Genomic DNA, 27,754 nt, shown 5'->3' with positions numbered 1-27,754 from the left:
CATTCTTTGGGGAGATTCCCAATGAATTAAGAGCATTTCTGAGGCACTCTGAGGTGTTATGAGATCCATCCCACTCCTGGGGGTGTTATGGACTGACAAACCTCTTGTGCAAGCAGCTCCTTGATTTTCCCTCTGGATGAACAAACCTGCAGCACAGAAAAGAAGGAAAACAGTTGCAGGAATTTGGAATTTGGGTGGATTCATCTTCTTCCCCCATGAAAGGGTTTTGCTCCCTGTTGCCTGAATAGTGCTGAGGATGTAGCTGCTGACTTTGTTCTCTGCATCTTTCCTGAGATTTATCCCAAGTGATTTGCTCTTTATGTGGATTTGATGCTGCTTTTTCTCCCCAGCTCTCTCTTTCTCTGATGCTGTAAGATCCCTGCCACTTACAGGTTAAATCCCTGAGTGGAGAATCTCAAAAAAGCTAAATCCTGGTATCCGGAGTTAGTTTTTTTTCTACTATGAAATATTTAACTTGGCTTACAGAAGTGGTTCTTCAGCCATCTGCTCCTCTTCAAATACATTTCTTTGTTTTGAACTGAAGTTAAAAAGGCAGAAGACCTTTCACAGCTCTGTCTTGTTTTCAATTATTTTTTAATTGCAGTATTTTCAGAGTGAAAGCTAAGGTGTTGCCATGGCACTGGAGTGCCAAGAGTGGGGAGACCCCAAAATGGGTCTTGGCTTTCACAGCTCCGTCTTGTTTTCAATTATTTTTTAATTTAAGTATTTTCAGAATGAAAGCTAAGGTGTTGTCATGGGACTGGGGACCCCAAAATGGGTCTTGGCTTTCATGGCTCTGTCTTGTTTTCAATTATTTTTTAATTTCAGTGTTTTTAGAGTGAAAGCTAAGGTGTTGCCATGGGACTGGGGACCCCAAAATGGGTGTTTTCCAGGTTTTCTGGGCAGCTGTGTCACCTGGCACAGGGATGGCTTTCCCTGGGCTGGCTGGGGAGCAGCAGATCCTGTCCTGTGGCTGGTGGGGTGCTGGCTGGCAGGCAGCAGGGGCTGATCTCATTGCTGAGGCTCATTCTGTGCTCAGGTGATAACCTGGGGTGATCCCTGGTGATCCCACAGGCCCACCCCGAGCCTTGGTGCTGGCTGGCAGGGGTCAGGCAGCAGAGCACACACTCCCTGTCCTTTGCCCCTTGTGGATCCCTGCTGCTTTCTCACCCTGCAGGTGAACTTCAACGAGCCCCTGTCCATGCTGCAGCGGCTGACCGAGGACCTGGAGTACCACGAGCTGCTGGACAAGGCGGTGAAGTGCGAGAGCTCCACGGAGCAGATGTGCTTTGTGGCCGCCTTCTCCGTCTCCTCCTACTCCACCACCGTGCACCGCACTGCCAAGCCCTTCAACCCCCTGCTGGGGGAGACCTACGAGCTGGACCGCCTGGAGGAGCTGGGCTTCAGGTCCCTCTGCGAGCAGGTCAGCTGGGGGCTGGCAGCACCTCATCACTGCTTCAGCTCCTCTGGAGGGTCCTCACACACAGCAGGGTTTAGCAGCACACTGATTGTCTCGTGTTCAGGCTTGGTTGTTTATTAAATCTTATCAGGAGTACACAAAGTTCAGCTGGAAGTGAGTAAAATGGAGACATCCTGCTGCTACAGGGTGTCTTAAACATAGACAGTCCAATAGGGAATTAACAGCTGTGTTATATATACTGTTAACCCGTGTCCCTCAGAGCAGCACTGACTGTCCAATCAAAAATTACCACCTGAAACCCATGGAGAAGGAGGAGGAAGGACACTGAAGGAGACACCACACAAAATCCTCCATCTTGTCCCATACCTATTACTACACTATAAAAACCTCAAATTCAAAACTCTTCACCATGTGAAATCACCCACTTCTATTTAACTACACACCTGTGATTTTAACTCCATCACTCAAATTTGGAAGCTTCTCCAAGGCCTCAGGTCAAAAGCAGTGTTCTCCTGGGGCTCAGTGCCAGAAAGCTCAACAAACTCAGGTTTCTGGGATCCACCACTGGTGCTGCTGGCCTGCTGGGGGGAACCAGCACCTCCCTGAACCTTCCATGGACTCTTCTCCCAGCAATGGCATCAGGACAAGGTGGTGGAGTCGCCACCCCTGGGGGTGTCCCAGGAAGGACTCAGTGCTCTGGGCTGGGTGACAAGGTGGGGATGGGTCACAGGTTTCACTGGATTGGCTTGGCCCCTTGTCCCCAGGTTTGGAGCAGTTGCTGCAGTGGTGCCAGGCTCTGCCACCAGCTCCTTGCAGAACAGCCAGGGGTTGGCAAAGCCTTCCCTGGCAGTGAGTGCCCAAACTTGTTAGACACCTGTGGAGTGCTGGCTTGAGGCAGGACATCCCCATTCCATCCCATCCCCATCCCCAGCCCAGCCCAGCCCAGCCCTGGGCCACTGGAAGGGATGATTCCTGGCCAGGATCCATCCCTTAGCCAGTTGCAACCTTCACCTTCCTGGGGTGCAGTTGGAACTCCTGGGTGGATTTATCAGCCTCATCCCAGCTGTGGTGCCCAGCCCAGGGCTACCTGTTGGGTGCCTCTGGATACCTCAGGCCACAGCAGTCCCAGTACTGCTGGACAGCCCTGACTGTATCGTTCCCAAACTCATCCCTCTTCTCATTCTTCCATCCCTTTTTCACAATGGTTCTTTGTCCATCCCTATTCTCTCCCCAGTAAATAACTTGCCTGGAATTAATTTCTTTGGTTGGTCCTCGTTTTCCTCTCTTTTTACCCAAATATGATATTCCTGACCAATTCCAGACTCCTTTCCCAGTGCTCTGAATTTTCCTTGGGTGCTGCCTGTGCTGCTCAGCCCACCAACACACCCAGCCAAGCAGTGATAATCCAGTGCCTGAAATCCAGTTATCCAAATAGGATTTCTGCTGCTGGTGACTGGGATTTAATGGCAAGGCCTTGGCCCTGCCTGTGTGTGTAATCCAGAGCTTGGGGTGCTCAGCCTGTAATTACAGCAGGAAATCATCTTGGAGCTCTGGGGATCGCTGGGTGCCTGTGCCAGGCTGTGCCACAGCTGAGAGCCTGCCTGGGGACAGATATCTCTGGGATATTCCTGCTCCCACCTTTGTTTGGGACAGCTTTTCCAGGGCAGGGTGGTGTGAGACACTCAGGATTTAGGATGCTGTGTCCACTTTTGCAGCCTGGTGTGTGAGAGAGGGAAAAGCCAAAGTCTTGCTGTGTGTTTTGGACAACTCTGTGTCCTCTGGGATTTCCCAGGTGCTGTTCCACTGGAGTGCCAGCACATCCAGGTTTCTCAGGCAGGATCCAAGGAAAGCAGGGCTGTGATCTGGGATCACAAAACAACAGGATCTCACAGCAGTGGTTGCTCAAGTGAAGATTTCATGGATCATGCTTTGAAAAGAGCCTTAGCAAATCCTGGCTGCCAGGGCACCATGGGGGGGTCCCAGGGGTGTCCAGAGCCTGGAGCATCCCTAGTGCTGGGCTGATGTGGAGCTGTCCCCTGCCTGAGCTGTCAGCTGGGCTCTGGTGGCCATGTCCTGACGGGCTGTGTGTCCTGTCCCCAGGTGAGCCACCACCCCCCAGCAGCTGCCCACCACGTGTACTCCAGGCGAGGCTGGACCCTGTGGCAGGAGATCACCATTGCCAGCAAGTTCAGGGGCAAATACCTCTCCATCATGCCACTGGGTAGGTGATGGATTCTGGCATTTTCTGGGATTGATGGCCTTGCACTGTTCATGCAAACCCCAGCAGTTAAAGAAACTGCTTCCTTAGCCTTTGGGATTCCTGAGGTTCACCTGGGGCACTGAGAATCCCCTGGGCTTCCCTGGGACTCTGGGAGTTCCTAGGGTTCACCTGGGGCACAGAGATCCATCCCCTGGGACTCTGTGAACCCCGGGAACTCCCAGAGAATCCCCTGGACTCCCCTGGGACTCTGGGAATTCCTGGGGTTCACCTGGGGCACAGAGAATCCCCTGGGATTCTGGGAATTCCTGGGGTTCACCTGGGACACAGAGAATCCCCTGGGCTCCCCTGGGACTCTGGGAATTCCTGGGGTTCACTTGGGGCACTGAGAATCCCCTGAGCTCCCCTGGGACTCTGGGAATTCCACCCCAAGCAATTAAGGAGCCCAAATTTGTGCTGCTGATCCAATGATCCAACAATAACCTGTCTGCCCTGGAAGTGGAAATGATGCCAGCTGCAAAGGCTCCTTTCCTTTGGAAATACCTTGCTGGCCCAGGAACTGATTTCTCTTTCCATTTTATTAAAAGTTAACTTGCTGCCTGTTTTAACCCTCTTCCTGCCAGGCAAGTGCAATAAGCTGCCTTCTTCCAGCATTTTATTTTCCTTTTGCCTGTCCCTGGGCTGGGCAGAGTGGTGCCAGTGCCTGAATCAACCAGGCAGCACATTTCTGACCTGCTTTTAAAATGAGTACTTTGGCAGAGGGCCTGGCAGGAGCTGCAGCTCCCTTCCTGGAGCACACAGAGGGAGGGATGAATGCAGAGCCAGAGCTGGCTTGGGGATGCAGGGGAGGGATGAGCACAGTGCTGGGGTGGTGGTGGTGGGCTCTGGGGAGCATCTGCCCCTGCTGAGCTCAGATCATTGCTGTCTCTGCAGGAGCCATCCACCTGGAGTTCCACTCCAGTGGCAATCACTATGTCTGGAGGAAAGTCACCTCCACTGTGCACAACATCATCGTGGGCAAGCTCTGGATTGACCAGGTGGGTGAGGGGACAGTTCTGCCTGGCTCTGGGGGCTGGAGGAGCATTGCCCTCCTGGGGTGCATGCTCCTGCCACAGACCTTCCCTGGCTCTTCCCCAGCCAGCAGGTGGGGGTGGCTGGTGAGGGGAGCAGCAACTGGTGCTGCTGTGCCCAGGGGTTACTGGTACCTGCACTGCAACTAACCTCCTCTGTCTCTCCCTGCTGTGGTTCTGTGTCTTTTATCCAGTCTGGTGAAATAGAGATTGTTAACCATAAGTCCAAAGATAAATGCCAGCTGAAATTTACCCCCTACAGCTACTTCTCCAGGGATGTTCCCCGCAAGGTGAGTATCCAGCAGGGACTCTGCTCCTTCAGGGGCACACCCGGCTCTTCCAGGCTCCCAGCAGCACTGGGATGAGCCCCAGCATGGGCCAGGCACCTCTAATGTGGGTCACCAGGGAGGGCTGGGTGGCACCTCCATGTCCTGTGGTTTGATGTGCTGGAGCTGCAGCACTGACACCTGGGTGGGGTTTGGTGGGTTGGACACCCGCCTGCAAGGTCAGGGATGTTTCAGAGGACACAGCACCACCTCCAGCTGGGCACCTGGAGGCTGTGGTGTCCTCCTGGGCATTCCCAAAGCCCAGCAGAACCGTGTCCTCCTGGCAGGTGACAGGGGTGGTGAGTGATGCTGATGGCAAAGCCCACTATGTCATGTCTGGCACATGGGATGAGAAGATGGAGTGCTCCAAGATCATCCACAGCAGCCATGGCAGCACCAGCACCGAGGGCAAGCAGAAAACTGTGTACCAGACACTGTCCCCAAAGGTGCTGTGGAGGAAATACCCACTGCCGTGAGTCCCTGGGACTGGAATGGATGGGATGGGATGGGATGGGGATGGGGATGGGGATGGGGATGGGGATGGGGATGGGGATGGGGATGGGATGGGGAGGGATGGGGATGGGATGGGGATGGGGATGGGGAGGGATGGGGATGGGGAGGGGATGGGATGGGGATGGAATGGGGATGGGATGGGGATGGGATGGGATGGGGATGGGGATGGGGAGGGATGGGGATGGGGAGGGGATGGGATGGGATGGGGATGGGGATGGGGAGGGATGGGGATGGGGAGGGGATGGGATGGGGATGGAATGGGGATGGGGAGGGGATGGGGATGGGGAGGGGATGGGGATGGGGATGGGGATGGGATGGGGATGGGGAGAGGATGGGATGGGGATGGGGAGGGGATGGATGGGGATTAGATGGGGATGGGGATTAGATGGGGATGGGGATGGGATGGAGATGGGGATTGGGATGGGGATGGGGATGGGGAGGGGATGGGATTTCCCAGAGCCTTGTAGAATGGGAGCCTCATGTGCCCAGGCCTGAGGAGTTGAGGGGCTGAGTGGCTTTTTCTGAGGTGGGAGAATAGGTCCCTGCAAGGGCAGGGTGGCTTTGGGTACTCTCTAGGGTGGGTTTGGATCACTTGTGGGGGCTGGTTGGTTTTTTGGGGCTGTGGGATCTGGCAGGGAGGGCTGTTGAGGTCATTGTGTCCCTGGCCATCATGTCCCACCAGTGACTTTGTCCCATGGAGACAGTCCCCTCTTGTCACTCATGACCACAGCAGGGCTGGGCTCAAATCAGTCCCTGAGCTCTGGGAGCACCAAAGCAGTCACTGCTTTGGGCATATTCTGTTGGGATGGAGACTCCACCAGTGGTCTGGGCCGCCTGTTCCAACACCTGACCACCCTTTCCAGCAAGGAATTTTCCCTAATATCCAATCTAAAACAGCTGTGGTGCAACATGGGGCCATTTCCCCCCATCCTGTCCCTGTTCCCTGGAGCAGAGCCCGACTCCCTGTCAGGGAGTTGTGCAGAGCCACAAGGGTCCCCTGAGGCTCCTTTGCTCCAGGCTGAGCCCCTTTCCAGCTCCCTCAGCCCCTCCTGGGGCTCCAGCCCCTTCCCTGGACACGCCCCAGCCCCTCCAGGTCTGCTGTCAGGAGTTCCCAGCGCTGCCCCAGCAGCGCCAGCACAGCAGGAGTGGGTCAGTGGGGCTGCAGTGTGCTGAGCTGCCCCAGCCCCGTGCTGAGCAGGCTCTGTGGCTCAGGGAGAACGCAGAGAACATGTATTTCTTCTCGGAGCTGGCGCTGACGCTGAACGAGCCCGAGGAGCGCGTGGCGCCCACGGACAGCCGGCTGCGCCCCGACCAGCGGCTGATGGAGAGCGGCCGCTGGGACGAGGCCAACGCCGAGAAACAGCGCCTGGAGGAGAAGCAGAGAGCCGTGCGCAGGCGCAGGGAGGCCGAGGCCGTGGAGGCCCTGGAGGAGGGTGAGCGCTGGGGCTGGCCTGGGGTGGTTCAGGGTGGTTCAGGGTGATTCAGAATGGTTCAGAATGGTCCAGGATGGTTTGGGATGGTTCAGGATGTAGGGACTACACTTTGGGATGGTTCAGGATTATTTAGGATGGTTCAGGATGGTCTGGGATGGTTCAGGATGATTCAGGATGGCTCAGGGTGATTCAGAATGATTCAGGATGGTTCAGAATGGTCCAGGATGGTTTGGGATGGTTCAGGATGTAGGGACTGCACTGTGGGATGGTTCAGGATGATTTAGGAAGGTTCAGGATGGTCTGGGATGGTTCAGGATGGTTCAGGGTGGTCCAGGGTGATTCAGAATGGTTCAGGATGGTTCAGGATAGTTCAGGATGCAGGGACTGCACTGTGGGATGGTCCAGGATGGCCCAGGATGGTTCAGCGTGAGTCATGATAGTTCAGGATGATCCAGGATGGTTCAGGATGGTTTGGGATGGTTCAGGATGTAGGGACTGCACTGTGGGATGGTTCAAGATGGTTCAGAATAATTCAGGATGGTTTAGGATGTTTCAGAATGGTCCAGGATGGTCCAGGATGCAGGGACTGCACTGTGGGATGGTCCAGGATGGTTTGGGATGGTTCCTGGTGGTTTGGGATGGTTCAAGATGCAGGAACTGCACTGTGGGATGGTCCAGGATGGTTTGGGATGGTTCCTGGTGGTTTGGGATGGTTCAAGATGCAGGGACTGCACTGTGGGATGGTCCAGGATGGTTCAGGATAGTTCATGGTGGTTTGGGATGGTTCAAGATGCAGGGACTGCACTGTGGGATGGTCCAGGATGGTTTGGGATGGTTCCTGGTGGTTTGGGATGGTTCAAGATGCAGGGACTGCACTGTGGGATGGTCCAGGATGGTTCAGGATAGTTCATGGTGGTTTGGGATGGTTCAGGATGATTCAGGATGGTACAGGGTGATCCAGGATGGTTCAGGATGATTCAGGATGGTTCAGGGTGATTCAGGATAGTTCAGGATGGTTCAGGATAGTTCAGGATGGTCCAGGATGGTTCAGGATGGTTCAGGATGCAGGGACTGCACTGTGGGATGGTTCAGGGTGGTCCAGGATGTTTCAGGATGCAGGGACTGCTCTGTGGGATGGTTCAGGATGGTTCAGGATGCAGGGACTGCACTGTGGGATTGTTCAGGATGGTTTGGGATGGTTCAGGATGCAGGGACTGCTCTGTGGGATGGTTCAGGATGGTTCAGGATGCAGGGAGTGTGTTGCCATTGCTGTGAGATGGTAATGGAATACCGTGCAAGGGGAGGTGGCTCTGAGGGACCCTTGTGGGTGGGTTTGGGTCACTTGTGGGGATTGGTTGGATTTTTGGGGCTGTGGGCTCTGGCAGGGATGGCTGTTGACCGCTTTACCTTGCTGGTCATCGTGTCCCTGCCCATCATGTCCCACCAGTCACTTTGTCCCCTGGAGACCATCCTGCCTTGGCACTCATGACCACGGCAGGGCTGGGCTCAAATCAGTCCCCGAGCCCTGGGAGCACCAAGAGACCCTCCCAGCTCGTGGGGCAGCTGTGGGGCTGCGTGGCTGTGGTAGGAGAAGCCCCCTGACCCGCTGTGTGCCCCCAGGGAAGGACTACGAGGGGTACAGCCCGCTGTGGTTCGAGCGCAAGGTGGACGCGCTCACCGGGGAGCTGCTCTGCGTCTACAAGGGCGGCTACTGGGAGGCCAAGGACAGGCAGGACTGGAGCGTGTGCCCCGACATCTTCTGAGCCCCCCTGCTCCAGGGACACCCTGGGACACCCTGGGACACGGCACAGCCCGAGGGACACCCTGGCACAGCCTGAGGGACAGCGAGGACACGCTGGCAGCGTCCTGCGGGCCGACACAGTCAGCACATGAGAGATCCAAACAGGGATTCCAAACCTATTTTTTTATGCACTAATAAATAGCACCCTTTTTTTTTTTTTTTTTTTTTTTTTTTGGGTTTTGTTTTGTTTTGTTTTGTTTTTAATGCTGGCTTTTCCAGAGCCTGCTTAGGAGTGAGGACACGTGGAGCTGGGTTGGGTTTAGGATGCTCATCTCTGTCTTGGCTCTGCCGAGACGTCGACTTCCAAAGATGTCCAGGATGTGGGAATGCCGTGCTTGTGTGAGCTCTTCTCTTTGCCATTTTTATTTTTTTGGGACCCCATTTCTGTGTGGACTTGATGGAATTATTTTTTTAAAAAACCAAATCCTGCTCCTGGTTCAGGTTTCCTTCAAAGACGGACACAAAGAGCTCTGCTTGGAAAGCTGTCCCCAGGAGCCATGGCACTTGATCCTGGAGGCTCTTGGTGGTTCCACCAGTCATCCCAGTAACACCAAGTAGGATATTTCAGCTGGTGACTTTGCGGTTTTTGACCTGGTTTTTGTTCTTTTCAAGAGCGTTGGAGGTGCTTCCCCCACAGTCTGATGTGTTCAGGCAAAGCTTGGGCCTGTCTTTGTTGTGTGGGAGTGGTTTGAGTGAGGTTAGCTTTGGTTTTCCTGCAACCACATCCGAAGGGGGCAATGGCCTCAGCGAGGCTGGGAGTGCCAGGCTGATGCAGTGAAGAGTTTTCATCCCAGTGATGCTACTGGCTCCATGTCCCTGCTCCATATCCCTGTACACAGGGGCTGGGTCTCAATCCCAGCTTCTCCATCAGTGTCTCCCTGCTGAGCCTGGTGCTGGGTGGGAGAGGAGGGGAGAGATGCCATGGTGCTGCTGGGATGGAGCCTTGGTCCTGTTCAGCCACACAAGCCTGGCCACGGGCTGAGGCTGGAGGGTCCCTGCCTCCCAGCACCTGCTCCAGCTGCCATCCCTCTCCTCTGTCATGCTGGGCTCTCCCTGGAGCAGCTGCAGTTTTTCAGGGCAGGGAACCCCTTGTCCCCCTCACCCCTCCTGGGTGCCATCACCCTGCCTGGCCCTGGATGCAGCGGGAGAAGTGGAGCAAGCGCTGCTGGTGACAGATGAGCGCTGGGAGCACCGAGGGCAAGCAGGAGGTGGCAGCATCCCAAAGATGGGATCTGCTGGGCCAGGGAGTAGCAGGGAACACCTGGAGACGTGCACTGACCCTGCTGGATCTCGTTTTTGCTGTCTCCTTCTCTGGCTCTCCATCATATCACACTGATCCTGCCTCCAGGCCACCCCGAGCTAGGTCTGTCACACCCACGTGGAAATTAATTAGCAATAACGAATCTTGAGGCAATGGTAACTGGAATATCCAGGCTGCACACGGGACACTTATGCAATCAGGTTCCTCATCCATCAGTCTCCTCCTGATCAGCTTCCAGCACTTCCATCCCTGTGATCCCCACAGTGTACAGTCCCGGACGGCATCACCGTGCTGCGGGGCAGCCCCCACTGCTCTCTGTGCACCCTTTCATCTTATTTATTTGCTTCTAATTTATACATATATATATAAATATATATAAAATTATTTTGCTTAAATTTCTATGGTACACAATAGATGTAAAATGATGAAGACAGAAATGTCTGAGTTTTTACAGCACGAGTACGATTCCCCTCGGCTCGTCCCTGAGCTCGGGTGATAGTGATGGAATGATTCCCATTGCAGGGAAGTGAGTTTGCTCCAAAGCTGGATTCTGTAGCGTGGAAAAGGTGTTCCAGAGACATTCCCACCTGGAAATGATGTGTTAGGGGTTGGAGGAGCAGCACCAGGGATTCCTGGGAGTGCGATGCTCCAAGCTGCTTCCCAGTGTCCCAGGAGTTGCAGCAGCTGCTCTGGAATGTTCACTCCTTCCTGGAGCTTTGCCCTGGCTCTGGAAAGCTGATCTTAAATGATCCAGCCTGGGATGTGGCCTGTGCAGAGCTGGCCCCAGGTGTCCTGCCTGGGGAGGGAGAGTGCTCCCCTCTGATCCCTGCTGCTGCTGCCTTGGGTTGTGGCAGCACCAGAGTGTCCCGGGGGATTTGTCCTGCTCGAGGGCTGAGTCGGGTCTGTCAGTGGCTGAAATGGAGCTCTTCAGAATGCCTTATTTTCCTTTTTGCTGTGTCAATGCAAGTGTCACCTGGGAGCTTGGAGCAGGGAGAGGCTCCAGCACAGGCTGTTCCCAGCTGGATTGGGGTGTTCCAGGTGGAGCAGAGCAGGGAGTGGGATGCTGCTCCCTAAGCGCTGGCACCGAGGGTCCTGCTGGGCTCTGGGGCCCCGAGGGGTCCCCTCTGCTGTGACCCCATGGCCTCATCAGTCTGGGAACCCCTATCACAGACCCTGCACAGCTCCACGGAGTGTGGGGAGCACAAGGAGCACCCCAACCCAGGAATCCCCTGGATTTTAGGCTAATGGAAAAAATTGCTCCATCTTCCAGAGATCATCTTATCAGCAGCACTTAACCAGAGCACCATCTCCTGGTCCTTCTGTTCCTCCTCGAGGATTTTAATGCCATTCCACTATAAATGCTGTTGAATGTATTTTCTTTTTGAACAATAATATATTGTGAGTGATCCCTCTTCTCCTACACAGAAATAAAACTTGGATTCGGGAGTTTTAAAAGCTGTGGTGCTGAGATGGTCACTGGCTCCAGGCTGCAGGTCCTGGAGGAGCTCTGGGTGTGAGAGGGGACAGGGACACGGGCTGGGGGACAGGGAGAGATCCTGGAAGGAAGGAGGAGATCCAGGGCATGTTGCTTAGAGGAGGAGGTTGCCCAGAGGGAAGTGGTGACTCAGGGAAGGAGAAACATGCGGGGGAGAAGCTGCCAAGGGGAGGAGATGGTGCAGGGAGGGTGGCTTGAGGGGCAGGAGGGGAGGTGATCCAGGGGAAGTTATCCAAGACAGGAGGTGTCCAAGGGCAGGAGGACCAGGGAAGCAGGAGCATGGAAGGAGATTATCTGCGAGCAACAGCCTGAAGGAGGAGAACCAGGGCAGGGTTTGGCCCAGGAGGGAGAGGGACCAGGAGAGGAGATGACTGGAGTGGAGATGCCCAGGGGAGTGTGGCCCAGAGGAGGAGGAACAGGGAATGAGGAGCAGCAGATGGGGCTCAGGGGGAAGGCAGCAGACACGGAGATTCCCCGGGGATGGCGGGGAGGAGCTGGAGCAGGGTCCGGGCGATCCGGGCAGGCTGAGACCCGTCCCGGGATGTTGCCGGGAGACAGGGACACACAGCCCAGCCCTTGCGGCTCTGCCTGCCCTCACAAATCACCCTCACCTGCCGGCCCCAGGTGAGTCGGGGCTGCTCTGGGGGGACCCCGGCACTGGGACCCTCCTGTGCGCTGGGCACGGGGACCTGCAGCTCCCGAGGGCAGCTCCAGGGCCGATGTCCCGGTTCTAAGGACAAACAAGCCCCGGGCTCCATCACCCGCTGGCACCGCGGCTCCGGAGTTGGCCGGGCTGGGCTGGGCTGGGTCGGGCTGTGTCGGTCTCAGCGCCTTCACTGAGCCCTGGCTCAGCACACCTGGACCAGCACACCTGGACCAGCTCACCTTTGCCCCGGCACGGACTTGCCCCATTCCCCCATCCCAGCGTGCAGCGCTTTGGGAGCCCAGGGTGGTTCCTGCCCTGCCCGGCCCCACTGGAGAACCCCCTGAGGATTTCTGGCTCACTCACTTTGAGACCCTCGGCACTTCTCTCCTCCTCTCTGCAGCCCTGGACCCCGGCGTTTTCAGGATCCTGGATCTGGACCCTGCTGGTGCCCGGCAGATCCAGGTGTGGGGTGTGGGGTGTGGGAAGGGGGGGGTTCCTTTGCAGGGCTGCAGATGCAGATGCAGCACCAACACTGGGGCGCTGCTGCCTTGTCCCTCCCGGTGAACACATCTGGCAGTGTCCCATTCCCTGTTCCACCCCCCGCAGCACCCAGGTGCGGCTGTGTGAGCGCTGGTGGCAGTGGGGACAGTGACGGTGACATCCCTCCCAGCAGTGTCCCGGATGGCCGGTGAGTGGGGACGGGGCGCGTTGGGGCTTTCTCAGCTCTGCTTGGACCCAGCCCCCTCTGCCAGTTCTGCAGAGCAATTCCTGGCTGGGAATGATGGGGGGAGCTGGAAAGGGGCTCAGCCTGGAGCAAAGGACGCTCAGGGGCCCTTGTGGCTCTGCACAACTCCCTGACAGGAGGGGACAGCCGGGGTGGTCGGGCTCTGGGAACAGGGAACAGGGACAGGAGGAGAGGGAACGGCCTCAGGCTGGGCCAGGGGAAGTTTAGATTGGATATTAGAGAACATTTTTTCCTGGGGAGAGCTGACAGCATCCCTGCCCCATCCTGGATGCTGCCAGCCCTCCCTGGCACTGCCCCCCCCCACCAAGCTGTGCCGACCCTGGGAGCATCAAGGTCAAAAACGACCTTGGTTTTAAATGAAAACAAGGATGATATTGTGGCTTTTCCTGCTGGAAGCAGCTGAGGATCTTGCAGGAGAGGGTGGCATGTGTTCAGTGTTGGTGCTTTGGTGCACCCTGATAAGAACGGGAATTGCCAGCCCCTTCAAGGGCGTTCAGATCCAGCAGGATGGGATGGCTCCTGGGTGGGCTCATGGCTCTGCTGTGCCCCACAGCGCTGTCAGGACGTGGTGCTGGGTGTGCCCGGGGTGACAGCCCTGCTCCAGGGGAAGAGCAGCACTCCTGGGCTCAGCTCCTGCCCTCCCAGCCCAGCCCCGGGCACTGGAGCAGCTCCAGCTCCATCTGCACCGAGGACTTTGCTGCCAGCTTCTGGGAGCGAATGGTGGAGCCGCTGCTGTGCCAGCAGGAGCCTGCAGGGGATGTCCCTACGGAAGGAGCTCGTCCTGGGCAGGATGAGTCCTTGTTCCCCACAGGGAGAAGCCTGGACACGCAGCCACAGCTGGACAGACGCCCCTGGCAGGACAGATCTCCGTCCTGGAGCAGGAGGGAGAGTCTGGAGTCCCTGGGAGCGAGGATCTCCCGCCTGAGCCAGAGCCATGAGGGGGTGGCCTGGGGGGTCCCCTGGGCACCCCCCTCTGCCCAGCCAGCCCTGGGCTACAGGGACTCTCCCTGTGGGCACCTGGTGGCCACAGCCTTGCCGGGGCATTCCTGGAGAGCTCCAGGGATCTCTGCTGGCAGGAGCAGGGCTGGGACAAGGACAAGCAGCAGTTTGCACAGGGCCAGCAGTGCCAGAACCACGGGCCACCCCACCCTGGGCATGAGGCGACAGGAGCCACCAGCTCTCTGGGGACGTGGAGGGAATGTCACCTTGGTCATGGATGGCAAGGACAGGGAAGGAGCAGACAGCAGCAGGAGTGAGTCTGACTGGCTCTGGGGCACTGGGAGGGGCTGGAGGAAGCAGGGGAAGGGATGTGGAAGGGAACAGCCCCAGTTGCCTGTGGGGTTTTTTGGGTTTGTGGGACCCCCTCCCTCAAATGCCATTTTCCCCACAGGAGCTGGAACAGCCATGGGAGCCCCCGGGCAGTGGGGGTCACCTCTGTCCCCAGGGCTGCCTGGGGACCAGAAAAGGGGGCTGCCCTGCAAGGTACAGCCCTGGAGTCTGGGGTTTGGGCTCTGCCACAGGCACAGCCCCAGCTGGGACTGGATGCTTTGGTGGGGGCAGGGATGGATACAGAAATGCTCCTGGCTCTGCTTCCTGCTGGGATCTGGAGAGCAGCAGGACAAGGCCAGGAAACCAAGCTTGGCCCTGGTCCTTGTGTCCCATGGAAATGCATGAGGAAATGCAGTGGAAAAGGGGAAATGGGTTTGTAACCCGAATGCTGGATGCCAGGGGGTGGCAGGGCAGCCAGTGCCACCATGCTGGAGGAGCCAGGAGGGGACACGAGAGCTGGGAGCTGCTGCCAAGCCTTGGAGCCAAGGGGACAGAGCCAGGTAAGGGGGCTCAGGGATGGGTCCTGCACTGGGGCTGGAGAGAAGGTGGCACTGGAAGCCCAAGAGGAGATGGGCACCCTGAGGGCAGAGCCGGGCTGTGGCGTGTCTGGGGATGTGGGTGATGGTGTCCCTGGCACAGGACTGGCCTGGCACTGCTGGGACACACCTGGGACAGCCACCACCGGTGCCACAGGGACCTGCAGAGCACGGTGAGGTGACCCTGAGGTGGCCCAAGCAGGGGGGGCCTGGCTCTGCTGTGGGTGGCAGGGACAGGCTGGGGCTCTGCTTTGCTGCTCCTGGCTGTGGTGGGAGGGCCAGAGGGCTCCTGGAAGAGACAAAGATGTGGGAATGGGAAAAGAGGGGCTTTTCCAGTCTTGGCAGGGGCAGGGAGCTTGTGTGGGCCAGGAGTGGATGAACAAAGAGAGGAGGAGAACAGGATCTTCATTCGAAGAGAAGCTGGAGCTGCTGGAGGTCAGTGCACTCCTGGCTTCCCAGAGGGACTGTGGGAATGAGCACACATATCACTCCCCTGTCAGCAGCTCAGCCCCTTTTCCAGCCACACACATCCCATGGGAAACATTCCCTGCTGCACAAATTCCTAAAGAGACAGACTGGATTTATCCACAGGGACGTTTTATTGAGGGACTGAGGCTTTTAGAGAACTACCCTTGCAGCTGTGGGCAGTCTGCAGGGCAGAAGGTCCCTGGGGGGCACTGACAGAGGCAGGGAGGGCTGGATTTGGGAAGGGCAGAGGAGCAGGGAGGGCTTGAGGCCGGGATGAGAATTCCTGGGCACTGCCCACAAACCTCAGCACTTTCCCAAGGGGCATCGAGGCTGGGTAGTGCCACCCTGGCAGGAGGGACCTGGGCACCCTGCCTGGACGCTGCCCTTGGGAAGAGCCCCCGGGAGCTGCGGGGTGCCCCGGCAGCCCGAGGTGACTGTGGCTGTCCCGCAGAGGCTGCGGGAGCTGGAGCGGGGCAGCCGCTCCCTGCTGCAGCAGCGGCTGCGGGTGATGCGGCGGCTGCGGGGGCTGCTGCAGAGGGACGCGGCCGAGACCCTGCGGCAGCTCCGGGAGGCCCTGGAGCAGGTCAGGGAAGGCAGCGGGGCACGGGGGATGTGCGGGAGCTGCCGGGACACAGCCAGCCCCAGGGAGCCCGCAGGGAGCACAGCAGCCCAGATGTGCTGCTCCTCTAAGGCCACCCCCGGGTTTTGTCCCCTCCAGGCTGGCGGGGATGGGACTGCGCTGGGGGTGGCGCGGGGGTCACAGCAGCGCTCCCGGGTGTTTCTGTGCTCGTTCCGCTCCTGCCAAGCCTCTGCCCAGCCCTGGCGGCTCCAAGTGTTCCAGATGTTCCCTGGCAGCTGTGACCCGGCTCCGGAGCTTTCCGAGGGGAGGCTGAGCGGGCCGGGGGGCAGAGCTGGCGCTGCTCTGAACTCTCTCTCCCTGCTCCTGCAGGATGGGCCCGGCAGGAGCGCCGGGCGGGAGCATCTCCCGAGCCGCCCGCGGGACCCGGCGGGGCCGGCCCTGGGGACCCCCCCGTGGGGACACGGCCCCCGCCCCAGCCGTGCCCTGGCCCCGGGCCCCTCGCCGGCTGCTCTCGGGTGGGTCCCAGGAGCTGCCCGGGGGGACACGGAGGTCCCACTGGTGCCACCCCCCCCTCCGTGCCTGTCTCCCCAGCTCATCGCTGCGCTCCCCCAACCGCGCTCTGCTCATCCTGCGGGGGCTCCGGCAGCAAATCCAGCGGCGCCTCGGGCACTGGCAGCGGCTGCAGGGAGCCCTGGGCGCCGCTGGACTGAGGAAGGAGGTGATTTGGGGGCTGGGAGGGGGACACGGGGTCTGTGACAGCATCATTCCTCAGCATCCCTCCGTTGCGGCGCAGGGTGGAGTGCCAGCCCCTCTCAGCCTGTGCTGACAGGGGTGGGCTCTGTGTCTGTCCCCTCAGGAGGGCGGGCAGAGGCAGCAGCCGGAGAAGGGCCCGGCCCCAGGAGCCCAGAGGGAGCCCCCGGCCCGGGTGAGCGCCCCAGCTCCTGCTCCGAGCCTGGGCGGGGTTCAGGTGGGTTTGGGGTCTCAGAGAGCCTGGGGGACCCGCAGATCAGCTGCAGCACAGTGTCCAGCACTGTCCATCAGTGACGGGATGTGTGTCCTGCACCTGGAGCTGCCCCGTGCCCCTGGCGGATCAGCCAGAGCAGCCAGGATCCTCCTGGAGCCCCCAAACCAGGGCTGAGCTGACCTTTGCCTCTCTCGTGCAGGGACAGAGGGGCCATCCCCATCCCTCCCCATCCCTGAGCTCCGTGCCCGGGCTCTGCCAGCGTGCCCGGCGCTCCCCGGGGCTCCTGCGCCGCCTCCAGGAGCTGCAGCTGGAGAAGGCAGGGGGGAACCCGCCTGCCCTGGGGGGACGGCTGGGCACCAGGGGCAGAGGGGAGGGACAGGGACAGCCCGGGGTGGGGACTGCCCCTCTGCCACTGCCCTGGCGCTGATCCCGCGGGAGGCAGGGGCAGAGCCCAGCAGGGAGCACAGTTCCTGCTGGAACAGCCCTGCAGCGGGGCTGGGAGCTCAGGCGGGTCCCGCCACCATGGAGCCCCAGTGAGCCCGGGGGGGTGTGTGGGTCCCGAGGGAACCGGCTGGGATGGCCGTGCAATGCCAGGAACCCTCTCCAGAGCCCGCCTGGATCAGGCACAGGGCTCCCACTTCCTCTTCCCACATTCTCTGCAGCTCCTCCTCTGCTCAGTCTCCCCTTTCCCACTCTGGGATAGAGCCAGGGGCAGGTGACGTTTCCTCTTCCACCCATTGGATATTTGGGGAAAATTCCAAGCTGAAAAGGAGGTTAAACACTGGTCTAGGCTGCCCAGGGCAGTGGTGGAATCACCATCCCTGGATGTGTCAAAAAAATGGGTCTGTGTGGCACTTTGGGATGGATTTAGTGGGATTTGGTCAAAGGGACTTGGTGATCTTGGAGGTGTTTTCCACCCTTAATGATTCCAATATTCTGAGTTTTCTCCCTGGACACTGGGGTCCCAGGTATGAACAGAACAAAGCTCCTGCAAACTCATCCTTAAAAAGCACCACGAGGTTGTGACAGATCTTGAAGCTGCCAAGTGCCCTTGGACAAATGGGATCTGCCCACAGAGCCAGGCTGGGATTGCTGACCCTGGGATGGAAAGGTTTAATGGAAAAAAACCCAGGGAATTGTTCTGTTTGGGTGCTTTAATTTAATTTGGAAAAGGAGAAACCCATTCCTCCATCTCTGCACGTCTTGGGAAATGCTGGTTTTAATTTGTAGGAGAATATCCAATGAAAATTTCTCCATGTGCAAAGGAGAAAATGGGAGTTTGCAGGATTTTATTGCTGTGCCTCATTCCAGGGGGAGGGAGGGGATGAGGATTGAAATATATGTGTGCTTTCTTTCCAATGAAAATAAAAGTGGGTTTTATTATGTTTCTCTGCAGTGTGGGATCAGGGAAAATCTGGAATCCCTCAGGATGCTTGGCCAGTCCTTGGCTGAAGTTCAGGATTTATTATTTTCCTTTTAAGTTTCACAACCAGAACAGAGCCACAAACACATTTTTATACAGAGCTTTTAATTAAACCCCAAATGTTTGCAAGGCTCCAGGAATGTCTCTGCCAAGCTCAGGGCTCCTGGGCACGTGGATGACACCAAGGGACACCAAACTGATCCCCCAGCTGGAGAAATGTCTCCCAAATCCCTGAATGGTCACAGCCAGGACTTCATCCTGGGGGATTTCCCACCCTGTCCCAGTCCCAGGAGATCCCTTGTGGTGTCACAGAGCCAGGGAATGCTGGGGACACCTCTGGGGCACAGCCTGGGGTGCTGGGGCAGGGACCCAGAGCTGGGGTCCCAAACAGTGCAGGAACCCAGTGCTGGGGTGCAGGGTCCACTATTGGGGTGCAGAGCCTCAGATAGTGCTGGGACCCCATTTTGGGGTGCAGACACCCAGTTTTGGGCTGTAGGGCCCTGGTGCAGGGTCCTGGTGCTGGTGCCCTGTGCATGGTCCCAGATCCTTTGGAGTCTTCCCACTGCCACAAGAACCTGAGATGATTCCCCAGGGGAAAGGAAAAAAATGTAATAAAAAGGATGTGATTTAATGGAGGTTTTGGTTGGGTTTGATGCTGGAGTGGGATGTGTCCTTTCCAATGGGAAGTGAGCTGGGAGGGCTCTTGGGATGGATCTTTACAGCTCAGTGCTGCCATTGGGATTTTGGAATCAATTGAACTCTTTCCTGGGAGGAACCTCTAAAAGAGGCATGAGGCAGCAGATGGAGTCAGACTTCTAAAAATATCCATTATTCACCTTTCCCCATCCCTATTTTGGCCTTTTTTTTCCATCCTGGGATGGAATTGGAATGTGCTCAGGATGGACACCCACAGCCACTCCAGAGCATCCCAGGGATTGCTTTGCCCCCTGGCCAAGTGAAGTGTTCCTGCTGCTGTTAAACAAAACAGCTGGGAATTCTCATCCTCTGCTCTGGAGCCAGGCTGGGAGAGCTGGGGGTGCTCACCTGGAGAGGAGAAGGATCCAGGGAGAGCTCAGAGCCCCTGCCAGGGCCTAAAGGGGCTCCAGGAGAGCTGGAGAGGGACTGGGGACAAGGGATGGAGGGACAGGACACAGGGAATGGCTCCCACTGCCAGAGGGCAGGGCTGGATGGGATATTGGGAAGGAATTGTTCTCTGGCACAGGGTGCCCAGAGCAGCTGTGGCTGCCCCTGGATCCCTGGCAGTGCCCAAGGCCAGGCTGGATGGTCTTGAGCCACCTCATCAGCCCCAAATGAAAATGAACCTCCCAAATTCCCACTTTTCCTGGACAATCCTGGCTGATCCCCTGGATTCCTTTGGTGGTGATGATGCACTCCAGCCATGCCACAGGGAACAGGGAGGGATATTGACCACCTGCTGATTAATTCCTACGATTCCAAGGCTATATCAGCCTGGAAAAGACATTTTTATTCTCCTGGTTAATTATTACCCACAGTAATGAGGTGCAGCAGTGCTGAACTGAAGGTGCATTTGCTGTCTCTTTCCTAATTCCAGGAATTCCTGTAGGATGCTGCTCCAGCAGGGCTTTTATTCCCATTTTAAGATATTTTGTAACTAAACCATCTGAAAGGCACAAGTGGCCACGAGTCTCTCACTACAGAGGGTAACTGGAAAAATTCCCACCCAACCTGGAGAATTCCACTCCTCCCCCTCCTCCCCAAGGAGTGCTGCTCCATCAGGTGTGTGCTTTGTCAAATTCCCATCATTTCCATGGAATGGCTGGGATTGCTTGTCCATTATTCTCCATTAAGCAGGGCCAATTAATCCTCTTAATTTCGGTGTAATTAAATTTATTAGGTGCATTTTATACTCCCACTGAGCAAGCCCTGCCATCATTTATGGCTCTGGCAGCCAATTCTTGGGTTTTCTTCTCATTCCCACCCTCTGGATGCTCCCAGCTGATTGTGCCCATGGTGAGAATTCCCACATTTTATCACTGGGCTAATGAGGGTGGAAAAGGAGAAATTTGCCATTGTCTGATCCTGGAATCCCTGGAAGTGTCCCAGGCCAGGCTGGATTTGGCTTGGAGCAGCCTGGGACAGTGGGAGGTGTCCCTGATGGGATTCCTCCCATCAGGAATGTTCTTTCATCCCTTTTGGAAAGAGAATAAAAAAGGGAAAAAAAACCAACAAAAACCAAAACAAACCAAAGCAAACCCACCCACTCAAGCAGGAGCAAAGAAAATCTTTTTCCACTTGGGTGATGTGAGAAACTGGATGGAAAATTGAATGGGAAAAGGAAATGAAAACAAAAGGAAAGCACTGAAATCAACACAAAAAGATGGAAAATGATGGGAAAGAAATGAGAAAAACAAAAAGCAATATGTGCCACCATTTTGTCAGGGGATAAATGATAAGGAAGGAGATGAAAGCTCTGCTGCCCTGCTGGGATTTAGGATTTTGACAGCCAGGGAGCAGCAGAGCAGGGAAATTGCCCCATTTCCCAATTCTAGAGGGGAAAAATTCCTTCACTTCCTCTCCTCCTGGAAAAAGTAAAGCAGAAAAAAAATAAAAAAGGGAAAATCTGGTGAAAAAACTTTTCCACACTTTACTGAAACAAAGGGAGAAAGTCTGAAGAAGATGAGGGAACAAATGGGAGAATCAATTAGAAAAGCTGTGGAAATAAGAAAAAAATTCATTTCATGGAATGAATTCCATGGAGAGAATTCCAGATGCTTACTGGACACAGATCAGCAAATTGTAACACCTGCCAAACCTTTTCAAAATGTAGGATTCTCACAGAAAGGCAGAGCTGTGGGATTCCCATCAGGAATTGCAGCCTGAGCATCTCTGGGGGTGTTTGGGGGAATTTGAGGGTGTTGAGGGAAGGGTTCCCCTAAGGCTCAGGGAGCACCCCTTGTGTCCTGCTGATTTGTAGGGAAAGAAAAGGTTTAAAACTTTTTTTTTTTTTTAAATCCAATTCCCTGCAGGAGCTGCATCCAATGGATGTTGGAATCACGCAGAGCTCCTGTTTTAATTAGAACCCTGGAAAATCTGGCAATTAGGGAAGGAGTCAGAGCAGCTCTGCAGTCACTGAATGCTGCACTGGATCTGCAGCTGCAGCCTCAGAGCCCAAACCAAGTCACAGACAGGCAGAAAATTCCCAGAAGTGCATCCTGGGGCTTTTCCTTCCCATGGTGACACACACTGAGGATTCATCCTGCCGAAAATTAGTGGAATAAAAGCAAGTTCAGGGCTGAAAGTGAGGTGGGGTTAAAGCTGGGCATTTAATCTCTGCACAGTTTGCAGGTGGAGAGTGGTGGGACATCGTGGGGGGCTCTGTGCTCATCCCAAGGGAGACCAATGTTGGATTTGTCTTTACAAACAGCTCTGGGTCTGCTGGTAGATAAAGCTACCAAGAGATAAAAGAAACGATGGGATGGATTCCACTCATTGATGGATGGGAAAAGATATTTGCATTTACAAACAAACTGCAGGTTTGCTGATCAATGAAATTGGATATTGGAAGATGAAAGAAGCAATGGGGAAAAAAATGAATTCCATAAGAATTAAAAGTTAAAAGGGAGGGTTGTACCTTATAGGGAGATCTCAGGTATCAGGTGTTCTGGGAAGTCTGGACCTCTCAAGTACCTCAGTCAATGGGGAGATGGAGAAATGGAAATTAGGATAAAAAGAAGGCTGTGTCCTCCAAAAATGTGAGAGATCCCAGGGGAATGTCCCATGACCTCTCCCTTTATTGGAATAAAGCAAAAAGGACTCCCTGTCTCCTTTTTGGACATAAACTCCTGGTGTTTGTGGATTAATTTTCCCGACACAAGGGTGGCCTGGATGCTTTTCCTTTCGGGCAATTCCCGCTGGGGCTCTGCAGGGATGCTCTGCCCCACTAGATGGCAACTGCGCTCTGCGCAGGGCTCGGAGCGCTCGGGAACCGCAAGGGAGATAAAACCCAGCAGCTGCCGCTTCCCTGCGCTCCTACAGGGGTTTTCTGCCCCGAAAGCAGCGGGACCCCGCCGAGCGGCACAGGGACAGCTCTGGTGCAGAGCAGAGATGGAGCGGGAGCGCGCACATCCCAAACATCCCAAAAAAACATCCAGCCCCCCTGTCCTCGGGAAAACTGCTCTTGGACCATTCCTGCTGGACAGAGGCTGCTTTAACCTGGCTCAACCCTGCTTGGAGTCAAAGCCAGCAGCAGGAACAGGGAGTTGTACCCCACCCTCCATGATCCTCATCCCTACAACACATGGAGGGAGTTCCCTGAGGTGTTTCCTCTTCCAGGGCATTGCTGGCTCCTGTGCACCTGGAAAAAGGGGCTGGAAAAGTGTTAAACACTGCAGGTATCAATCCTGATCCTCACTGGCACTCAGGGGCTGCTCACACAGAGCCCAAGGGGAAACCTGAGGCTGCTCCATCCTCCAGAGCAGGGGGAAGGAGGCACTAAAGGAGCAGTGGCACCTTCAGCGGCGGTGACACAGTGACCAGAATGTTAATGCTGGCACAGCTCCCTCTCCCAGGCAGGAAGTGCTCCTAACAGCACAGCAAATCCAATTTCTGCTGGGTACAAATTCCACCAAGCAGGCAAAGCCTCAGTGAAATGCTCAACGAGGCTGGAATTGAATTGGAGCTGTGGGAGACAGGGAGCAGCTCAGAGCTGGGAGGGGCTGGGGGAATGGGAGCTTGGGACAGGGCAGGGAGATTTTGGGAGCACAGCTGAGGCTGTTGAAGGAGAACGGGATGGAGGAGAATCTGGATCTGCCTGGGGGAGAGCAAGGGGGTGTGGGGGAAGTTGAAGCTGGGTCTGCCCCATCCCTGGAAGCGGCAAAAGGCCAGGGGTCATTTGACCACTTGGCCACTGCTGCCTCCAGCCCTGCCTGGTGAGCAGCACATGGAATAATGGAATGCTGTGGGTTGGAAGGGACCCTAAAACTGAACCTGCCCCATCCCTGCCATGGGCAGGGACACCTTCCACCATCCCAGGCTGCTCCCAGCCCCAATGTCCAGCCTGGCCTTGGGTACCCCCAGGGATCCAGGGGCAGCCACAGCTGCTCTGGGCACCCTGTGCCAGGGCCTGCCCACCCTCCCAGGGAACAATTCCTTCCCAATATTCCATCTAAATCTCTCACCTTTTAGTTTAAAACTTGATCTATCCTCTCTGCCCATGTAAAAATTGTTCCTCCATGAAGATTTGGCAGCTGTTCCTGCAGGATCTGGGTTACCCCAGTGTTTATCCTGGGGTAAAGGAGGCAGCAGAGGAAGCAGGATTGGATCAAAACAATTTCAAGTCCTGGATGCTCCATGAGGCTCATCCTCCACACCATCCATAGGACCCTGCATCCCTGCAGTGCCCACTGGAAGTTCAGGCATTGCCTTCCAGGGGTATTTTCTTTCCCAAACACACTGAGAAGGAAGCTGGAATAATCCAAAGCATGGAACAAAGAGGATCAAACTGCAGCAGAGAACCAACTGCAGGTTTCCAGGAAAAAGGAGTTTCCAGGAATCCTCAGCCTGGAAACCTTGACAGGGGACGAGTCAGAAAATGTGGCTCAAAGCAATGTCTCGGTGGATGAAGTTATAAAACAACCTGACAAAATAAATGGTAACACTTGGAGAGTGCCAGCAGGTTCTCATTCCAGAGCTCCAAAGGAACTCAAGGATGAAATAGCTGAGCTATTAACAGCATTAACTCCGCTGTGAAAGCTCTCACTTAACATTTCCTCACCATCAGAGGGAAAGAAAGCAGCAAGACCTTGATTGGAAAAAATGCTCCTGAGCTGCTCCAGAAACAGCAGATTATTAAAAGTGATGTTCAAATGAGGTAGAACTGCACTGAAGAGGGGAATTAAGGAGACCAGTTCCTGGGAAATCCAACCAGGTTTTGTCCTGAAGTTTCTGAGGGAGGCAGCAAAGGAGGACATCAAGTGGGCCAGAGACCCAATGGGCAAAATCTACTTGACTTTCCTAAATATTTTTACCAAGTTCTGTAATCAAAGGACCTGTAATGACTTCAAAGGCACATTGTCACAGGGTCATGGAGTGACAAGGACAAGGGAGATGGATTAAAGGTGAAGGAAGGAAGGTTCAGACTGAATATTGGGAATAAATTCCTCTCTGTGAGGGTGGGCAGGCCCTGGCACAGGGTGCCCACAGAAGCTGTGGCTGCCCCTGGAATTGTCCAAGGTTGGACAGGGCTTGGAGCAGCCTGGGACAGTGGGAGGTGTCCCTGCCCATGGCAGGGGTGGAATGGGATGGGCTGTAAGGTCCCTTCCAATCCAAACCATTCTGGGATTCTGTGGTCTTGAAGAATCCCAAAGTCCCTGTGAAATGAGAAGCAAAGCTCTGCCAGAGGAGATCAGGGTAAAGTCTGGGAAGCAGAGAAAGGGTTCAGGCTACACAGGGATGAGCTCCACAAGGCTTGATCTTCATAATGTTCGAAAGTCTAAGCTCAGACTGAGCCCACAGCTGAGACATGAGTGAAGATGTCCCACATTTGGACAGAAGACACAATTAATCCTGAGTAAAACACAATTAATCCTGAGTGAGTGCCTGTGAGATACTGAGCTCAGACAGCCTCAGCCAAGTCCAATGGATGAGAGCTCCATGTTCTGGTTCTTCCATGATCTCTGCACTCCTCTGGCTCTGGATTATCCTGCCCAGGATCTCATTCCCTGGAGCAGCAATAACCACATTGTCAGTGCTCAGGGAAGTTTTGGAGAGCAGCATCAGGCTGCAGAGATGAGAATTCCCTGCTTCCAGCTGCCTGTGCCTTGGGGATTCCCTTTGGCCTCTCTTCAATAGCTCTGCACCCAATAATGTCTGGTTTTCCTTTCTTACTGCTCCTCTCAGTAAATCCTGTGCCCTGTGCCTCTGGAAGTTGGGATGAGGACAGGGAGGACTCCCAATTTCCTGCTTGCAGCTGAACCTGTGCTTTACCAGGATGGTTCCTTTTCATTCCCTGCCTGTCCCCACCATTCAGTTTTCCCATTTTTCTGACCCCTGCAAAGAGCTGTACTGACATTTCCTCTGAAATGTCCCTCATAACTCCAGCCCTCCTTCCTGAGTGGAGATTTTTCAGAGCCCATTATGGTCCATTTGGAGTCAGGGTTTGTTTCCTCTGTGTGCATCCATTTCCATTTGTCTCCACTGAATTCCAGCTGCAGTTCTGTCACCCTCTCACTCACCATTAAAGCTCCTCATGGAGCAACTCCTGCCTTTTCCACCTCAGTAACTCAGCCCTGCAGATCTGGTTATGATTCCATCCTTTCTTTCACAAGACTGTGCCTTCAGCAGAGATCCCTTCACATTCCACTTCCTTGCACTCCAGGAACCAAGAACTTATGCCTGTCCTTTGCTTCCTGCTTTTTTGGATTTTTTTAGAGTTTTTAGACTTTGAGCCATTTTAGACATTTATCTATGAGGACCTTCTCTTATCATCTTAGATCTCCAAGGCTTTGGGGATACCACATTCCTGCTCCAGCAGCGGATTGCTGAGCCTGATGAAGAGTCCAGCACCCCTTGGTGCATCTTTCCCAATTCCTCTCCCACTTTTTCCATGGGCCCACACAGGATTTTAGCACTTGCAGTTTTCCTTGGTAGGGAGTTCAGCAAATCCAATACTTGCAGCATGAAGAAAGAAGGTTTCTGTTTGTTTTGACCTTGATTCCTGCTTGTTTCCACTCTCCCTTCTTCAGGAAGGGAATCAAAAGCTGAGTCCTTGACGTCCCCTCATGATTTTGTTGACTTCTTCCATGACTGTTACAGCAAATCCCTTTTCTCTACTGGACAATCTCATCCTCCAGTTTTCCTCATGCAAAACCATTCCAGACCTTTGACCACCTCCTTGTGCCCCTGTTTTCCTGGCTCTGGTGTATCATGGAATGGCATAGAAGGGATCCTAAAATCCATCTAGTGCCATGTGTCTGAGGAGAGGAAGTGACAATGGCACCAGAGGCCAAGGACATGATCCAGCCATGGATTTACATGGCACTGAAAGTGCATTTCCATGGATCAGATCAGATCAATTCCATAGATCAGACAATTTCTATGGATCACACCATTTCTATGGATCAGATAATTTTCCATGGATCAGACAATTTTCTATGGATCAGATAATTTTCCATGGATCAAATCACTTCCATGGATCAGATAATATTTCATGGGTCAGATAATTAATTTTCCATAGATCACATCACTTTCATGGACCAAATGATTTTCCATGGATCAGATCAGATCACTTCCATGGATCAGACAATTTTCCATGGATCACACAATTTTCCATGGATCAGATAATTTCCATGGATCACACAATTTTCCATGGATCAGATAATTTTCCATGGACCAGATCACCTCCATGGATCAGATAATTTCCCATAGATCACCACCATTCCCTACAAGGTTTTCCAGGAGCAGCACTGGTTGTGTTGCCATCCCTGCTGATTGATTTGATCTGGAGATGCTCCCTGACCAAGGATCTCCTCCACCCTCGGGGAGTTCTGGGCTCCTCTTGTCAGCCCCAGCACTCCCCTCCCAGCTCTGCTCTGTGATTTCATCCTGTGATTTACAGTGCTCCTTGTTCCTCTCCCTGCCCAGAGCTCTGCTCTGACTCCTCTTGCCCTCAGCATTTTACAGCTTTGGGGTCCCTGTTCTCTTCCCAAACCAATCTGCAGTGCTGTCCACTGGGGTGCTTTGCTCCCTGCTTGGGAAAGGCATCGATTTCATTATTAATTTTGGCACTTTTTAACCACAGGATGTGAATCCCTAAATCACATCTCAGTCTCAAGAGCAGAGTGACTCCCACAAGCTGTGTCTGGCCCAGGTCATCTTTCAGGGGACTCAAATGCTGCATTATTTGGTGCCTGATGGGGTTCCACAGCCTCTTTATAACATCTCAGTGCTAATTTGCTGCAGAAAATGGTCCCTCATGGGAGGCTGGAGGGGATTTGTGCTGGGCACTTGGCACTGAGGAGGTGCAAGGAGATGCAATCAGTGATAAAGCTGTAATTCCTAATATTGCAAGAAATGAAAAGAATATCTGAGCTGCTTGGGCTGAGCTGCCACCCTTTACAAAGTGGATGAAACCTCTGTTTCCATCCTCAAGATGTTTTTTCCTCCTCCCTGCTGAACTGGTAATGGCTCCTTTGGAACCTTTGGAATGGAAGTTTCCTTACCAAGTGACCTGTGAAATATTTCACTGAAAGCTCCTCCCAGAGCCAGAAAATTGATCTTCAGATGTCTCAGCAATTCCTCTGAGAGAGCAGCTCTCCAGGACTCCTTATTTTTGAGATATTCCAACATGGAGATAACTCTGCCCATGGAGACAGAGTTTGGCTGACCATATCGTGATAATCTCATTCCTTAAAACCAGGATTACTCCCTGCTGACCCCCTTTGTGTGACCCTCAAGGGAAGGGAGGGGATCCCTCAGACCTGTATCAAACTCCTTGTCCATCATTAAGGAATATTTGAAAAAAATCATGCAACAGAACATGTTCAGA

General features: G+C 54.9%; 1 protein-coding gene and 2 long non-coding RNA genes across 3 annotated transcripts in view; all 3 read left to right on the top strand.

The window, feature by feature from the left end:
• OSBP2 (oxysterol binding protein 2) overlaps positions 1-8,754 on the top strand; it is a 90,603-nt gene extending 81,849 nt beyond the window's left edge. The window contains 7 exon segments of the mRNA XM_079322167.1: positions 1,178-1,423; positions 3,521-3,641; positions 4,572-4,675; positions 4,903-4,998; positions 5,322-5,506; positions 6,760-6,980; positions 8,601-8,754. Coding sequence (XP_079178293.1) covers positions 1,178-1,423; positions 3,521-3,641; positions 4,572-4,675; positions 4,903-4,998; positions 5,322-5,506; positions 6,760-6,980; positions 8,601-8,743 — 1,116 coding nt within the window. The 3' untranslated portion in view covers positions 8,744-8,754.
• Positions 8,755-14,377: 5,623 nt separating this feature from the next.
• LOC306810095 lies at positions 14,378-14,979 on the top strand. The gene is made up of 3 exons (XR_013776385.1): positions 14,378-14,410; positions 14,657-14,757; positions 14,897-14,979. It is a non-coding gene; the product is annotated as an uncharacterized lncRNA (long non-coding RNA).
• Positions 14,980-16,473: 1,494 nt separating this feature from the next.
• On the top strand, positions 16,474-18,371 carry LOC306810096. Its single transcript, XR_013776386.1, has 3 exons — positions 16,474-16,559; positions 16,698-16,766; positions 18,202-18,371. It is a non-coding gene; the product is annotated as an uncharacterized lncRNA (long non-coding RNA).
• Positions 18,372-27,754: the final 9,383 nt, after the last annotated feature.

Source organism: Erithacus rubecula (genome assembly GCF_903797595.1).
Source record: "Erithacus rubecula genome assembly, chromosome: 19".
Classification (NCBI taxonomy): domain Eukaryota; kingdom Metazoa; phylum Chordata; class Aves; order Passeriformes; family Muscicapidae; genus Erithacus; species Erithacus rubecula.
The sequence above is the reverse complement of the archived record's forward strand: the minus strand, read 5'-3'. Positions and strand labels throughout refer to the sequence as shown.